Genomic DNA, 16,778 nt, shown 5'->3' on the forward strand with positions numbered 1-16,778 from the left:
AATTTAGCTCAATATTTGAAGCGTGAAAAATGTTTAAATAAGGATACTGCTAAAAAATTATGCTTTATACAGAATTGGTGCCAAATCTATGAAGACACTTGTGATTTTGAAGTCATTTATTGCACATATATGATGAAATAAACTATTTTGATATATTATTAAATAATTTTTTCTCTTTTCCAGGAAAAGACTATTATGTTTGCTAAAGAATCTGACATTACACATGAAGCTGTCGTTAAAAAGCTGGCAGAAATCATTGCTGCCCGAGGAAAGAAGGGAACAGACCGTAGTGAACAGATTGAGCTGCTAAAGGAACTCATGGCCATTGCGGATGGGAAGAATCTCGGACCAGCGATTAGCGTAAAAATCATGTTTCACATCCTGGCAGCTATATACGATTACAACCCTAACATTGCCACCTGTATGAGGACGGAGATGTGGGAAGTGTATGTATACATTTGTTTCACCTTTGAACCTTGCTGATAATTAGTCAGAACAAAATGACCAGCCACATTGACCTGTGCCTGAAATATTCATATTGGGCAGTTGTATATATTTTCAGGTATGCCAACCTGTTCGTTGTTCAGGTTATTGAGAACCATATACACACTAGTGTTGGGAATCAGTACAACATTCAATATCGATGATCGGATCTTCAAAATCATTTGATAATTGACAATTATTGTGTAGTAGGGCGAGATAGTGATAAAGAAACTTGTTGTTGCTAGGGCTCGAACCAGCGACTCTTGGCTCTCCAGCCCGATGCTCTACCGCTGAGCCTAAGGGAAATTATCTACAGCTGACGCTTGTAAGGCAACCTCATCAATGCACTTTTTTTACAATTGTTTGAAATGTACATGTACGCCCAAAATGAAGATTTGTCAACACGAGTACTGGCCATGGTCACATTGTGTCATCACATTCGAATCAGGTCCAGCATATTGATGTATAGTACTTGCTATTGTGTTTATTATAAAAGACATTAAGGTGAAAAAAAAATTAGAAGTAGACATGCATCAGTAACTTACCACTGGACGTCTTAAACGTGCATACCACTTCATCCAGACGGACGCGACCGTTGTGATATTGGTAAAAATGACAATTGATATTGAGATATAGAGAGAAAGGTTAACATTTGAAATTTAGTCAAATTGAGCGAGTAGTTGGCTATATAACTGGAAAGCTGGACAAAAATGATTTTATTAAAACAGCAGCCATTTCGCCATACACATGCACATCCTCTGCAATACTCCAGGGGTTGCGCTCACTTATACGCCCTGCACCCCTAGATAGGTCATAATCAAATCCGTATTACCATTTGTAGAAGATAAATCGATCTGCTCAGTTACAGGTAATAGATTTTTTTCTCGCACCTTTTAGTTTGAAAAAACTATTCACTTTTGCTTAAGATTACAAGTATCTCATCTGGGGCCTCAACTAAATATGACTCCTACACTACTAAAGCTACATTTGAATGTTTAAGTGTAAAAATATAGCGCGTCCTTACAAAGAAGACAACGTATTTCACAGTGTAAAATATATTTTATCTACAACATCAGATATCTAATTACATTACGTACATCAAAACAATACATGTAAAGACAAAACAGAATACGTATAATGAATATTGTCAAATTTGAGGTGTTCAAATGCGGATGAATACCTCGGTGTGTAAAAAAACCAGCGAAATGTCATGTAAAGGTACCAGACAGTTTGGACAAGATAGGAAAATCTAGCATGTGGAATGATGTGGGATATCTCTGTCTGAGGTGCGAGAAATTAAAGTCTCGGTAAGGTAGAAAACATCCTTAACTGTAAGTCTTTGATTTGATTTTACAGGTGTCTTAACTTCATTAAAAAGTTGTTGGGTGTCCTTGTCGAAAACCGGGACATCGCCATTGGTGATAATATTTTGGAGGAGAGCGAAATCCTTGATGTGAGTATTCTGATAAATTTAAAGCTACATTATAATATTTCAAAAGAGAAAAAAGTACTTGTTAAGGTAAATATGCAAGATTTACATCAGTACCAAATTTGAACAAATTTCATAATTATGTAGGCTTGGTCCATAGCATTGTGCAAAAAAGATTGGTGCCAGGTGCCATCTTGGATTTTGACAGTTGAAACTTGTTATCACGATTTCTCAAGAAACATTTGTAGGTTCTCCTGTCTCCTTAGTTACACAATAAAATCATGCTTCATTTTAAGACTGATCAGAAGAACATGATGGTTATGAGGAGGCCAGCTTGGATTTTGATTGTTTAAGATTGTTATAAACTGTTGTTACTTCTCAATAAGTACATGACGGATCTTTGTCGAACTTCATATGTAGGTTACCGCTGGTCCATAATTGTCATATGATTGTGAGACTGATTAGAAGAACAAGATCACCATCTTGGAATTTGTTAAAATATGGTATCATTATTTCTCAGAGATGCTAGAGAGAGCTTTCTCAAATTTCATAAGCTGCTTTCTTTCCCTTGGTCCTTAATATTTGTATATGATATTCACTTTTGGAACTTATCACAAGAAAAAGATAGTCGCTGCTAGGCAGTCATCTTGGAATTTTTAACGAATTACGTTTGTTTAATATCACAATTTCACTTAAAGTAATGGAGGAATAATTTATAGTTCCTATCTCAACTCCTCTTCACCCGGTTCTTCGTTATTGAGCTAGATTGATACATTTGGGATCTCGTGTATTAGAGCAGTAATTAAAATGAGCTTTTAATGGCTTGTAAAGTCTTTATTTATTTTTTTATCAAGTAATATATGAATAATGAGTCCTCGGAACAAGTAGTATATAGAGAGTAAATGTCACTCTCAATTGTGATTCAAAACATTGATTGTGCAACTATATTTTACCCTGAAAACTTCAGATTATTTCACACATATGCAAACAAAATCGCCATGGTTAAAAGTTTTATATTATTATATTCTATTGGATAAAAGAGCATTGACACAACATTAACTGTAACTTGTTTTTACAGCAATCACCGTACCGAGTACGAGGCTGTATTCTCACTCTAGTAGAGAGATTGGATGAAGAGTTTACCAAGATGCTACAAGCCTGCGACGCCCACAGTACAGAATATGTAGACAGGTAGGGGTTAAACTACAGGCATACAATGCTCACAGTACGGTATATATGGTAGACAAATCACATTTTGAGTTGAAGGAAATTTTACTTTTGTATGTTCAGCAATGCAATAAATGAGATGCACCTATGAGTTGAAACAACATTTTTGTTCTGTATACCAGGAAATGTTCGCTGCAGTTTAATTTTTCGCCTTTTTCGCCCTCCGTAATGAAGGCTAATTTATCATAACACCGAACATTTGTAAATAACATAATATACAGTTATTAAATGTGAAAGGCGAATTTAATATTGTGGGAAAATGAATTTTACTGTCAAAAGGCGAATTTAATATTGTGCGAAAATGGATTTTTTACCGTCAAAAGGCAAATTTAATTGTGCGAAAATGGATTTTACAAGGTGCAAATTTGACTGGACAATAATTTCCTGGTGGACTTTATTTTATGATTAAGGTTTTGTCCTTATGTGTTGACCCTTTAATTTATTCATTTTCGATTTACCACCCACAAAAAGTTAGTTACAAAAATACTGATCAGCTACATGTATGTCAGGTGAATTTAAGTGCTCTTAAAAGTTCACCATATCGATGTAGATAGAGAATTATCATAGCAGAAAAATAGGAGATGAACATGGAAGTAAACAATGGTGTTTGTAGATTGAAGGATGAGTCGATCATGTGTGAGATACTGGAAGAGCTACAGCAGTACCTCGAGTTCCGATCAGAACCCACCGAACCGTGCCGGGCGACGTCTGCAGAGCTGTGTCGTATCTACCTTCGCAGGGTGGAGCACACATACTACAAGGTATAGCTCTTGTAAACATGGTATAAGGTGACTTTCATCTACAGAATGCAGGATTTCTTCACTGTGACATAATAAAGGGACATTATAGGGACCAACATTGATCGGTTGCACCCATTGGTACACTTCTGGTGTCCATATTTTCATTCTTTATTGTACTGTTTGCCTTTTTGATGGTGTCTCCCGAGGCACTTTTGTAAGCCCATGGTCAGATGTGACCTGATGTCATGCTACTCTGTCCACAACGTGACCTAGGAATACAGTGGCTGAAGTGGCCACAACACAATTTTACATTCCTCAACAACAAAATACATTAGACTCTTTTCATATGTGTGTATTAAGATAGAAATCAAAATCCACATGATTGTACAAGTATTTTGAATTTGAGTATAACCTGAAGTCCACAGAGCAGATTTCCCTATCTTAGTTACAATGAAAGAGCCTTTGTTTCAAAATATCCTGTTGGCATTTTTTTTTTAATTTCATTGTAATGATCTTGTTTGACATCATGTTAAAAATTAATTTGAAAATGTTACTTCGAACATTATCATGAATTATAACAGTATATTTAACATAACTTGATTAAGATATTTGTAATGCAAATATATACAACTGTGTTTACTTACTGTATTATTATTAAGATACTTGATGAAAATTGTATTAAACATCACACTGATCAGTACTAATCTTTCTAAATAAATGTTTTTCAGTTTGATCGTACCATCTTTGATGAAGCATTTGATGTAAGTACATAATTTCTGTCTAGTGTAGAGTGGTTGACCATTCAAAATTGTATAAAATGAAAAAAGATCTCGCCATAATTAGTTTTAGTTCCTAATTTAAGATTTATTTCCTTATAATTCATGTATTTATGCCTCCACAACATAATAGATGGGGCATTAATGTTTTTCCTTTTCCAGCAGTCCATATGGCATGTAATTCAGACTTTGAGATTTAATAGCCCTATTACTCCAATACTATTGTTTAAAAGACATCACACGTCATTTATGGATGCATTTTGAGGAGTAATACAGCAGTCATATCAAGTAAAGGTCACTGTGACCTACATTTTCTGCTTCACTGACTTTGAATACACAGTTTAGCTCCATTTCTTTGGTTAGACACTGCCTTTAGCTTCAATTCCATCAGAAGCAGGGAATATTTTCTAATTAAAATAAATTAAGTCTGACATTTTAAGCCTATCTTGTGAAATGTTCACCTCGCGCATTTTCTCATATTGTTATATCCGATATTGTAGTTGATTTGGATGTAAAACTCCAGTGATTGATATGGACACTGACAGTCAGCTTCACATTACAGGGAGTGGATAAGAGTAAGCTCCTGATGGCAGAACTCTGTAAATATATTTATGCCAAGGACATCACTGATCGTCTGAGGACGAGAGCCATGCTGTGTCAAATCTACCACCATGCTCTACACGACCGCTGGTACCAGGCCCGCGACCTTATGCTCATGTCTCATCTCCAGGACAACATCCACCACTCAGATGTCCCCACACAGGTCAGGAGATACTGAATTTTGTCAATTAATATGTCAAAGAGAATGTAAATAATTATTCCTTCACAGGTCATGCGTGATAGCTATATAGGGGAAGTTAAAGAGTTCCTATTGTCACCCTGGCAAAATACCACCTGCTTCCTACTGACTCTGCTAGGGATAACTTCTCTTTAGCTCGTTTGATAGAGTGTCAGACTTGCAGATGAGAGGTGTCAGATTTGAGCCCTAGTAGAGGAATAATGACTTATGTTACAGGCTCATTTGATTTATTTCAAGTTTTTCAGTGAAACCCAAACAGGTCAGGGTCAATGAACCATCAGCTCTGAACAGAGGTCATAGGTCATAGGTTATTATGTCTCTCCTAATGTTATGTTGTCGGGCCATAACATTTTAATCGCTGTAGATATATGTGATGAAACTAAGTTATAGTTGTATCACCCCAAGGAGGTGTCCGGTTGACTGTAACCAAGTCAAAATGACCTTCACCTCTAGGTTTTAAGGTCAAATCAAGTGCAAAAATTTCAGTAAAATCTTGTCAGAGCTATAAATTTCAAACCATTGAAAATTTGTTGACGACACTTGAAGAGGGTATGCTGTAGTGCATTCCATTTAGGCCACTGTGAACTCCATCTTTAGGTCAAAGGTCAAATAAATGAAAAGCAAATATTGGCAACAATCAATTTTTCTATGGTTTGAATTGGTGGGGAGGGACTGAGGCACTTATAATTGATATGATATGGGTGATGGGGTGAAGAAAAAGCTATTAAATTTGTATAATATTAGGCACTGGGAAAAAATCAATTGTCTGATGTAAGTCACAAAAACATGCCTCCTAAGCTTGTTACCTCTTACCACCATACACATATTTCTGGTATAGCCCTGATCATATAGACAATTTGTTGTTGTCAGTATGTTGATAAAAATGTTTTGGTGAATGTTAAGTTAGAACCTAAACCTTTTGTTCCTGTAGATCCTGTACAACAGAACCATGGTACAGCTTGGTCTATGTGCTTTTAGACAAGGAATGACACGTGACGCCCATAATGCTCTTGTCGACATCCAGAGTGGCGGCCGTGCTAAGGAGCTACTGGCACAGGTAATAGCACAATTTCATTTGAATTATTTGTGGAATTTTTCATAAATACAGTTGAATCTAGTTATCTTAGTAGTACGTGTACTGGGATTTTTTTTGCCGCTGTGAAGCTTTTGTCTTTTTCCCCCTCTTCAATTATATAATGATGACAGAAAATATTAGTAATTACATGTAAACTACATACAATATATAGTTATTACATGTGAAAGGCAAAATTAACATAAGGCAAATGTAAAAATATGTTGGCAAAGGGCGAATATTTTACATGGCGACAATTTTTTCGGTATACAGAATGCTTAATAAATATGGTTCAGAGAAATTAAATCAATCATTTTGGTTTGGTAATGATGACATTTAAGAGTTATGTGAAACTTTTAGTGTTCCTTTCCTCTGCTCGTGGCATACTTTACATAACTTTATTTATTCTGTTTGTCTCACAATTTTTCTCTGGTGGTACATCAGAGGATTTTGAACTTTACATTTTTAGCATAATCTAAATAAAGAATTTTCTGTAAGAAATCATTGGTTACCTTAATATATATATAGCATCTTTCATTTTTAGCGATTATACAACTAGTGTGTTCTTACGAAACACCCAACAAATATCTATTGAAGGCTTAAAAAATATGATTGTGGTTTACATATCGGAGCATTAATCATCGTTAAACTCTGGCTTAATTACCTTAGGGATTTCTTCTTTGTTGACATTAACCCTTTCACCACTGTTGACCCTAATGGAAATCGGCCCAATCAATGCATGGTAGAGTCGACTAAAGTTACATAGGGGTGAAAGGGTTAACCTACTTAGTGGCTATGATTTCAATTAAACACAAGACTTGGTATAGTTGAATGTGAACATTCAAATGAATATGTTGAACGGTCTTACAATTTAGGATTTACACACCTTAGACAATACATGTAGAAGCCAAAAAGAAGCTTAAATGGTATATATAAGTATAAAAACACTAACTTTTGGAAAAAATATTGTAAAAAAATATAAACTTTCCATGAAATCAACACAGAAATTGATAGAAATGTTACAAAATATAAATTATGAAAGAATTACATACATGAAATAATTTCTGGCCTTCTGTTCCAACAGCCTAGTAAATCAATTATTCCTCACCACCATAAAGGTAGGGATATTGTAGTGTTGTACTGTTGTTTCTAGGGGCTGTTATTACAAAGACAACATGAGAGAACCCCAGAACAGGAGAAGATAGAGAAGCGACGTCTACTGCCGTATCACATGCACATCAACCTCGAGCAGTTAGAGTGTGTGTACCTGGTGTCTGCAATGCTTATGGAGATACCCTACATGGCAGGTATGTACAAGGTCCTCGAGGAGACAGGTTTACTTTAAAAGGAAAAAAATACATCTCCTATAGGCCAAAAAAAACAATTACTTGTGTTTTCTCTATCGTCCTCAGGAAAAATAGGGTAGGTAGGTAGGCAATTTTTTTTTTTTTTTTTTTAATATTTTTACTGTGCTTATATAGAGCAGGAGTTCTGACTTTAACAGTCAGAACAAATTAAAGGTAGAAATCCAATTAAAAGCAGCCTTACATAGCAAGTATGGATAAGGTATCACAAAGGTCAAAGGTAAGATTACCGACTAAAATAACCTCATATAGCAGTTATACAGTCATAGAGGTCAAAGGTAAGATAAAGATAAAAAAAATAGCCTCTCATAGCAGTTATAGAGGTCAGATGTAGAATTAAAAAGAAGAAAGGTACAAGAAAAAAACAGTTGGAAAAACTTTGTGGACTACAAATATGAGCTATCCTTAATTTCCCAAAACTGCAATATAAGTAAGTTCTTTATGCATATAATTAGTTATCACTTGCACAATCAATCGTTACAGATTAAAGAGAGTTTCTTACATTTTTCCATCAACAGCTCATGAAATGGATGCTCGTCGGCGTATGATAAGTAAGAATTTCCATCACGTGTTACGAATGAGTGAGAGGCAGACGCTGACCGGGCCGCCGGAGAGTATGAGGGAGCATGTTGTAGCTGCTTCCAAGGCCATGAAGACTGGTAATTGGAAAGAGTGCAAGAACTACATCATTAACGAGAAGATGAGCACCAAGGTAATCAATTGATGCGGAGTCGAGCAGGCTCACGATGTCCAGGCTCAGATACTACTGGAAACCACGTCTATACATACTCTACTGATATTCAAAGGAACATAACTTAGGCTGTGATAGTCTACAGAGCTTTGATAATGTTGCAGAAACATGTTCATTGTGACAATTTTTTACCTTTAATTATGGTCTGCACAAACGTCATTTAGACAACTTTTTCAACTCACAAATGCAGAAGGCAACCAAGTCTTATTAGTCTTTTAAGCACATTTTTTTATCACACTTTGCTGAACTTGGAAGGAAATATAGAAATAAATCTATAATTTTGTTACAAATCTATGAATTAAAATAATTTGAATCCTCTTTAATTGATTAAAGTAAATAGTGATTTTTTCAGCCTCTGAGAGTTTAGTCTATAATTTTTTAGTGTGAGGTCTTGGAATACCGTGTGAATGGGTTTATAAGAGGTATTGTGAGGTCTTGAAATATCTGTTTATCAGTTTATTTCTATAAATTTGTAGTGTGAGGTCTTGGAATACCCTGTAAATGGTTTTATAAGAGGTAATGTTAGGTCTTAAATAATCTGTTTATCAGTTTATTTCTACAAATTTTTAGTGTGAGGTCTTGGAATACCATGTAAATCAGTTTAATTCTTTACGTTTTGGTAGAGCTTGAATACCCCGTGTATTTTCAAGTTTTTCCTAAGTCACCACAAGGTTTATCTTCAACAGGAGTGTTAACACTATCTTTATTTGGTTGTAGGTTTGGGATCTGTTCTTTAAACCATTGAAAGTACAGGAGATGATCACGACTAAGATCCAGGAGGAAAGTCTGCGTACCTACCTGTTCACCTACAGCAGTGTGTACGACTCCCTCAGCCTTTTCACACTCGCTAACATGTTTGAACTTGATCGCTCTGTTGTTCACTCCATCATCAGTAAGATGATCCTCAACGAGGAACTCATGGTAAGAGAGACGAAATATATATATAATATTTGGCTGGGGGAAATGAAATATTTTTTAAAAAAAGAGAGAAAAATTAAAGATGACAGTGTTTATTAGAAGTTATTTTTCCGATTCTCCTGGTTTTAGTAAAAAACGATATTAGATATTAACAACAGAATCACTATTGTGTGCACATAGTTGTGCAGTGGTATAGTTAAGAAAAACTATGTCACGGTGGAAGTGCATTGAATTCTCCGCATTTATCTCTACAGGCATCCTTGGACGAACCTACACAAACTGTTGTGATGCACCGTACAGAGCCAACACGTCTCCAGTCCCTCGCCCTCCAACTCTCGGAGAAAGTCTCGTCTCTCGTCGACAACAATGAGAGGTTTATGGATGTCAAGCAGGGAAATCTTTTCTTCGGCAAACAAAGTAAGAGAGGATGTATAGAGACTAGAGTTACTAGGGGTGTCACAATACACCAAGAGTGTATCACGATATATTGCTATACAGAATGATTATATTGCGATACGTATCCCAATATATATTGTCATAGGAAGGATGTGCTCAATTGATCAAACTTAATCATATATAATACGGATTACATAGGTTTAAGATATTTGTCAAACCAACCATTGATTACAAAATTTGAACTATTGAAAGCCTGTTTTATGCTTATTGGCATGTCTGTTAGAATTTGTGGTCATTTGCAAAGTTAAAACACCAAGCAGATACATAAAAATATGCTTTTGAAAAATATTGAGATACAGCAAGATTTCATCTCTGTATTGTGGTACAATACGATATACCTGTGTATTGCGATATACCTGTTTTCCCATATATTGTTACAGCCCTAAGAGTTACCTCTCTTTGTAGATAGTCTTAATCTATAGACTAGTGGTGTGAACCCATTCACCCCTAAAGTCACATTTGCACCTTACCAAATCAAGGACTGGGCAAGTCCAGTTAAGATATGTAGGGGTGAATGAGTTAACATTAATATTATGTCAGACAACTAAACAATACTGTGACAATACTTGATAACCAGGATTGTGTTTCATTAAAATTACTAATACCTTAAATTCATCTTCAGAACTGGTCACAACAAGGTCCAAGTCTATTTACTTTACCTCATTCTGTTCAACTGTGAATTGAGTCAGCTGGTGTGTCTCATTTGATGTTCAATATTAAAGTAACACTTGATACAAATTCACAAAATGGCCAAAGTTCAGTTTTGGGGAAAAAACATAAAATTCACAAAATAACCAAAGTTTAGAAATCAGAAAATCATGCAATGCATGGAAGCAGTTTGCTGCAATAAAATAAATAAAACGGAGGTAATCCAATAGTATCTCATCCAATTAAGTAAAATTATTATAGAGAAGATAACGAAATAATGAGAAATGTAAATTATTTTTTAGCCCAATACGATTATGACAAACGGAGGTAATTGAGTTGAAATTTTCTCTTAAGAAAAAAACCCAGCAGACAAAATTATATAAAGGCTGAATTAGATATTTTCTATAGAAAGACTTCGTTTTCAAGAAGATTGTTTATAGCACTAAGCCTGTAGTACCATTGGTAATTAATATTCTTGTTTTTCTGTAGATGTATTGTACATATCAAAATCATATTTCAAACTGTTCTGACCCTGAGAGAATATAGAATCTATCTTCTCAACATTTCAGCTAACAAAGGTGGTTCTCTAGTTCCTGATCAAGGCGAGTTTTCTGGAAAATTCACCTCTATTTCCTTTACTGCATGAAAATTATGTAACTTAAACACCGATATTTCCAGTTAATCTTAAGTGTGTATCCTATTTTGTCTTAAACTTATTGTTCCGGTATAACTTAAAGAAGATGTAGTTGCTTCAGCTTTTATATATTTTAGCAGCGTAACTATTTACCCTCTCTCAATACAGAGTTTTGACTCGCAATTAATCTTGGAGTGGTGAGTTTCTTCACTTGGTGTGAGTTGTCTTCCCTTGCCATCTACAACCCTCCCAGAACTAGGTTACATTCACGTATCCCGGTTGAAATGGTTAAGGTGGCGCAGAAATATTCTACAATAAACGAACGCACTTGGACCGAACTATAGGCAGAGCTAAAAAATGCACAGTTTCAAAGAATAAATTAACAATTAATATATCCAGAATAATATGTTCTTCTTTCACACGTCCACTAAATTATATAGCGTATCTTAAAATCTTTATGTGCCTTGACCTTGTTTTATAAAACAATAACGCCAACTAGTAAAAGACAGCATTTTCGTTTCGGTCAGGTACGTCTGGACCCTTCAATCTACACGTGCCAAATATTCCCGAGGTTAGCCTCGGTTCAGATCTGTGCCTATCATTTTATTTCAGGTTCAACCGTTTCAAATGGTTGAACCGGATACACGAAACCCTAGTGCTGTCATCCGATATTTCACCCAACCTATTTCCATCAGCTGTGTATGTTCATGTAGGTACGATGTATGCAAGATGTTGGATCTGGTTGTAATACCTGCCTTTTTTCCTACCCTGGCCTGGTGTGGTTTTGGGTTGGAGAATTGTTTTCTATTTGTCGCTAGTTTGAACAGTGGACTCTAATAGATCCAGACACTTTTAAACCATAACATTTCTAACTACAGTACTAAATTTTCTTCATTTAATTTAAATAGTAAGGAATTGTCACAACATTCTGGAATCAGAGTAATTCAATAAAAGCATGTGATTGTAATGACGTTTTTGGATTATTAGTGTCTGTATTATCAAGGCTCCACTAGACTTTGATTTGGAATGGTACTGTTAAATACTTTGGTAAAAACATTATGGACATGCATATGTACCCCTGTTATTCTGGATAACTTGTTACATGAAACATTTAGCTGTTGTTTTACTTTTGTGGATATATAGTTACAAAACCATTTCACAAATGCAAATTTCTTAGTCTGATGGAAAGTGTTTACTGTTATACAGTAGAACATACAAGTGTACGTAATTGATTAACTCATTCACCCCTGAAAACACATTTGAACCCTTACAATTCAAAGGTTGGAATAGAATAGTTCATTATGAAATTTCAGGGGTGAATGAGTTAAAGGATAAAGTTTATTAATTTTCAAAGGGTATTAAAAAGTTTTTTTTTAACATTGCAATTAAACTGACCTCTGTATTATCTGAATATGATTTTGGGAAAAAAGGTAAGGATTTATTTTACATAGTTTGTTATGAAAAGACAGTACATACATTTGTAATATGGGACTTCCTTTTCTTTAAGGTTAACCAGAATTTCTCGATGTTCTTTGTAGGGTTGGGTCTGGGAATCACTTAATTTTTTTTTTATCAATCTTCACATTTTCTTAAACAATTTAAGATGAGATACTGTCTTCGTTAATATTTATACCATATAATGGTTATTCTATAAGTTACACACCTAATTAGATTTTGGTGTGGAAGGTTTCACTTGACCACTTTTAAGTACTTTGGTAATGAGCTTTTGTACAAGATATTTCTTGAACCATTAGAGGATTTAATTGACACCGTAGTATATATATATATTATAAAGTTAAATTCTACACATGATAAGATTTGGTTGTCGTCTTTCAAGGTTAACCCTTTCTCCACCGTAGACCATAATGGACTCATCCATATCTACAGGGGTAAAAGGGTTAAAAGGTCAAAGGTGACATTTGACCGATTTTGAAGTTTAAAAAAAACTTCGTTAAAAAGATATCCTATCCTTCAAGAGACTTAATTTCATACTTACACATTGTATACTAACATCAAGTTCTACACCTGATTATGATGGATCAGGAAAGTTAATGGATCAAAAGTCACACTTAAACACTTTTGATCTCTTGATCGGTAAGTGAGAAGTATATCTTTGGGAACCCCACTTGAATTTGTTTTATTTTGTTTTATTTGAAACATAATGTAAACTACAATGTCTGTAATTTCTATTTTTTTAGACAACAGAACTTCCAACAAGATATGTAAGTTGTGAACTGTTAATTCTAACGTATCTTTTCTTCGTCTGATTTCAGATCAGCAGTTCGGCTACCAAAATAATAACCAGAACCAAGGAGGCTGGCAGGGGAAGGGTGGTCAGAAACGTTACGATGGTGGGGGTGATAACAAAAACTGGCAGAACAAGAATCGCTACAATGATGGAGATAACAAGGGCTGGCAAAACAAAAACCGGTATAATGACAACAGGGGCGGTGATAACAAGCCCGGGTGGAAACAGTACGGAGGAGGATACAACAACCAGAACCAAAACAGCTGGGAAGGTTTGTAGATTACCACACTATCATTATACAAATCTTGTCTCGTTCAGAATTAGTTTTATACTGTAAAAGTTGTTTTAATCAGACTTGGAAATAAGAAATAACCATCCTTTCACCATATTCCAGAAATAATTCATCTTTAGAACTCATATGATATAGGGCAAAATGTTCTTGTTGTTGCACTTAATACACAAATATTTCAGAAGGAATTTTAGTGTGTCAATTTGGCTTAAGTTAGGCGTATATTGTTCTGCAACTGAGGTACATAGACTCTTATCATGAGTGTGAAGCACACATTTTTTTCATCAGCATAAAGTCACGTCATTTTAATGCCTGTCTATTGTTGTCATTGTCACAACGGTATAACTCTGTATCTATTGTCTTAATTCTGACATCACATTGACTATTATATGAGGTAGGGGTGTAACGATACAGCAAAACCCATATTGCGATATATTGCGATATTGGAGAGTCATATTGCGATACGTATTGCGATACACAGAAATAGCAGAAACTGTCAAAACGAAAAGGTAAGTACCTGAAATAAGTGTAATATTGTGTTGACCTAGTACTCATTTACAACAACAAACAATCCTGTTTAATTTATATGCATTAATTGCTTGCTTCAAGCCAAAGTGTTGCCATATATCGGACTTAGCCTTCTTATTAGGAATGATGCTGAAGCTTTCGTCCTTTTCCTCCGCCATCTTTCCCGCGACTACTTTCGTTTTCGCTCGCACTTGCGTGTTTACTGTAAACACACTACCGCTTCCGGGACAAAAAACAAAAACGTCGAGAAAGCGCCTACGACTACCTAGCTGGTTTTATTGTAATTTGCTCGTAATGTGAATGAAAAATTTCAAAATAATTCATGGAGAATAAATATCGAAAATACCGGTATATGGAAAATCGTATTGCAATACATATCGTTTCTCAGCTGTATCACAATATACCGGTATACCGGTATATCGTTACACCCCTAATATGAGGTATATGTAAAAAAAAATAAGACAGTTTTATATGCATGTAACACATCTCAAGCACACATGCAGGCATACACACACAGGGAGATATTTGCCAGGTGGCACAGGATGAGTAGTTAGAGTCTGATAAGGCAGCTCCTGCAAATTCTTCAAAATTGTATTTGTTAATTGTAGGACATTGTATATCTATATGCTGTAAAGCACTTTAGACTGGCTTATTCTAGCTAGATAGGGGGCTATATCAAATGTTTTATATATATTTATTTATTTATTTTTATACGGGGGAAAAAATATGGACATTTGTTGGTCTGATTTATAAGCAACCCTAATCTTTTTCTGGTCTAACCCTTTCGTCACTATGTAACTTTAGTTGACTCTACCATGCATTGATATGGATGAGCCCATTATGGTTTACAGTGGTGAAAGGGTTAAGCATCCCATCCCTTCCCCATAGTATGAACTTCATTGAAAAGAAAGTGTGTATTATGACCGTTTTTCTGAGAATTTCGAAGATTTTTATAATCATTCAACATTTTCCAAATCCTTACAATCCCAGGATGCTATGCTATGTAATAAAATTTATTGGCATATAAAAATGACCTAACATTCAATTTCTGTTATGTACTGGTAATTAACAAGGGAAATAAATATAATATTTGGATTTTTTAAATATTTTTCAGGTCGTCGAAATCAGCGCCAGAATAGATATTGAAATGGAGTGTTCAACTGTACAGATTTCTCGATCGTATAAGTGACATTTGCAATGCCAATTTTTTGGTGAATTATTCTTCAACATTTGTAAAATAATTCAAGCTAATTTCAAGGGGACATTTTTAGGTCACCTGAGCTTTAGCTCAAGTGACCTATTGCTATCCGTTTTCGTCCGTCGTCGTCCGTCGTCCGTCAACATTTTACATTTCAAACTTAAAGTCAAGTTCTGCTGGGCCGATTGAACTGAAAGTTGGTAGGAATGATCGCCTCATGGTCCTGTCAAAGTGTTGTTATTTTTCGGGTCGATCAGAAATCCAATATGGCCGCCACGGCCGCCATTTTGAAAACCTATTTCAAACTTAAAGTCAAGTTCTGTTGGACCGATTGAACTGAAAGTTGGTAGGAATGATCGCCTCATGGTCCTGACAAAGTGTTGTTATTTTTCGGGTCAATCAGAAATACAATTTGGCTGCCATGGCCGCTATTTTGCTACTAAGTTCTAATAGGCCGATCTCACTTAAAATTGGTCTAGGAATGATCAGCTCATGGTCCTGACAAAGTTAAGTTAACATTATACTATTTTTTACTCAAATTGGTACATATTTCAACAACAAAAATAAATACTGTAGACTCAGGTGACCGTTAAGGCCCATGGGCCTCTTGTTCTTGAGGATATTCATATTGACAGCTGAAAACTCGTCAAACGTAGCATCCTTGCCTATGATAACGTCAGCTTTGTACAGTAGGGTTGATATGTAAAGTTTATATGTAGGGGGTTAAAATATCTAATCAAATTTTGTCAAGATTGTCTTTGTAAAATATCTTTCTATTTGCTGGAAAAAGAACTTTGATGTAGTTGTTTTAAGTGCTAGATTTACTGTATACCCCCCCGTAAATGGAATGGAATAAATATCTGCGTGTAATATCATTCAATGTTATTGTATGATGTCAAAGATATTACCTATATGTATCAACCCTTTTACATGAGCTGTGGTTGCTGGTAGGCAAAACGCAAATGCGCATCTTCAGGTGAAAATCATGACAATTACTTGGGAGATTTTAATTTCGAGTCATTTACATATTTTTGTGTATGCAATCTAATGTTAAGTGTCCATTAGTTAGCATGAAAGGTTCTATTGTCTTAAACAATTGAAATAATTAATTAATGAAGATAAACGGCAATATGTGCATGGTTTTCATCATAAGAAATGAATCGATGCATATGTTGATATGAAGTGACATCTATTTATGAAAATAAATCATTACTATTA

General features: G+C 35.1%; 1 protein-coding gene across 2 annotated transcripts in view; it reads left to right on the top strand.

Moving 5' to 3' along the window:
* The window catches only part of LOC110461366 (eukaryotic translation initiation factor 3 subunit C-like), a 29,741-nt gene extending 12,963 nt beyond the window's left edge, over positions 1 to 16,778 (top strand). Inside the window, exons 11-25 of one of the 2 annotated variants that reach the window (XM_021514812.1) lie at positions 184 to 446; positions 1,840 to 1,936; positions 2,991 to 3,103; positions 3,753 to 3,900; positions 4,608 to 4,640; positions 5,218 to 5,418; positions 6,386 to 6,511; positions 7,680 to 7,833; positions 8,409 to 8,602; positions 9,359 to 9,562; positions 9,814 to 9,976; positions 11,233 to 11,265; positions 13,571 to 13,816; positions 15,477 to 15,629; positions 16,171 to 16,778. In XM_021514812.1, the coding sequence (XP_021370487.1) occupies positions 184 to 446; positions 1,840 to 1,936; positions 2,991 to 3,103; positions 3,753 to 3,900; positions 4,608 to 4,640; positions 5,218 to 5,418; positions 6,386 to 6,511; positions 7,680 to 7,833; positions 8,409 to 8,602; positions 9,359 to 9,562; positions 9,814 to 9,976; positions 11,233 to 11,265; positions 13,571 to 13,816; positions 15,477 to 15,508 (2,007 nt within the window). In that variant the 3' untranslated portion in view covers positions 15,509 to 15,629; positions 16,171 to 16,778. The remainder of the gene's footprint in view (positions 1 to 183; positions 447 to 1,839; positions 1,937 to 2,990; positions 3,104 to 3,752; positions 3,901 to 4,607; positions 4,641 to 5,217; positions 5,419 to 6,385; positions 6,512 to 7,679; positions 7,834 to 8,408; positions 8,603 to 9,358; positions 9,563 to 9,813; positions 9,977 to 11,232; positions 11,266 to 13,570; positions 13,817 to 15,476; positions 15,630 to 16,170) is intronic. The other variant, XM_021514813.1, reaches the window with a different exon arrangement.

Source organism: Mizuhopecten yessoensis, unplaced genomic scaffold (genome assembly GCF_002113885.1).
Source record: "Mizuhopecten yessoensis strain PY_sf001 unplaced genomic scaffold, ASM211388v2 scaffold10603, whole genome shotgun sequence".
Classification (NCBI taxonomy): Eukaryota; Metazoa; Mollusca; class Bivalvia; order Pectinida; family Pectinidae; genus Mizuhopecten; species Mizuhopecten yessoensis.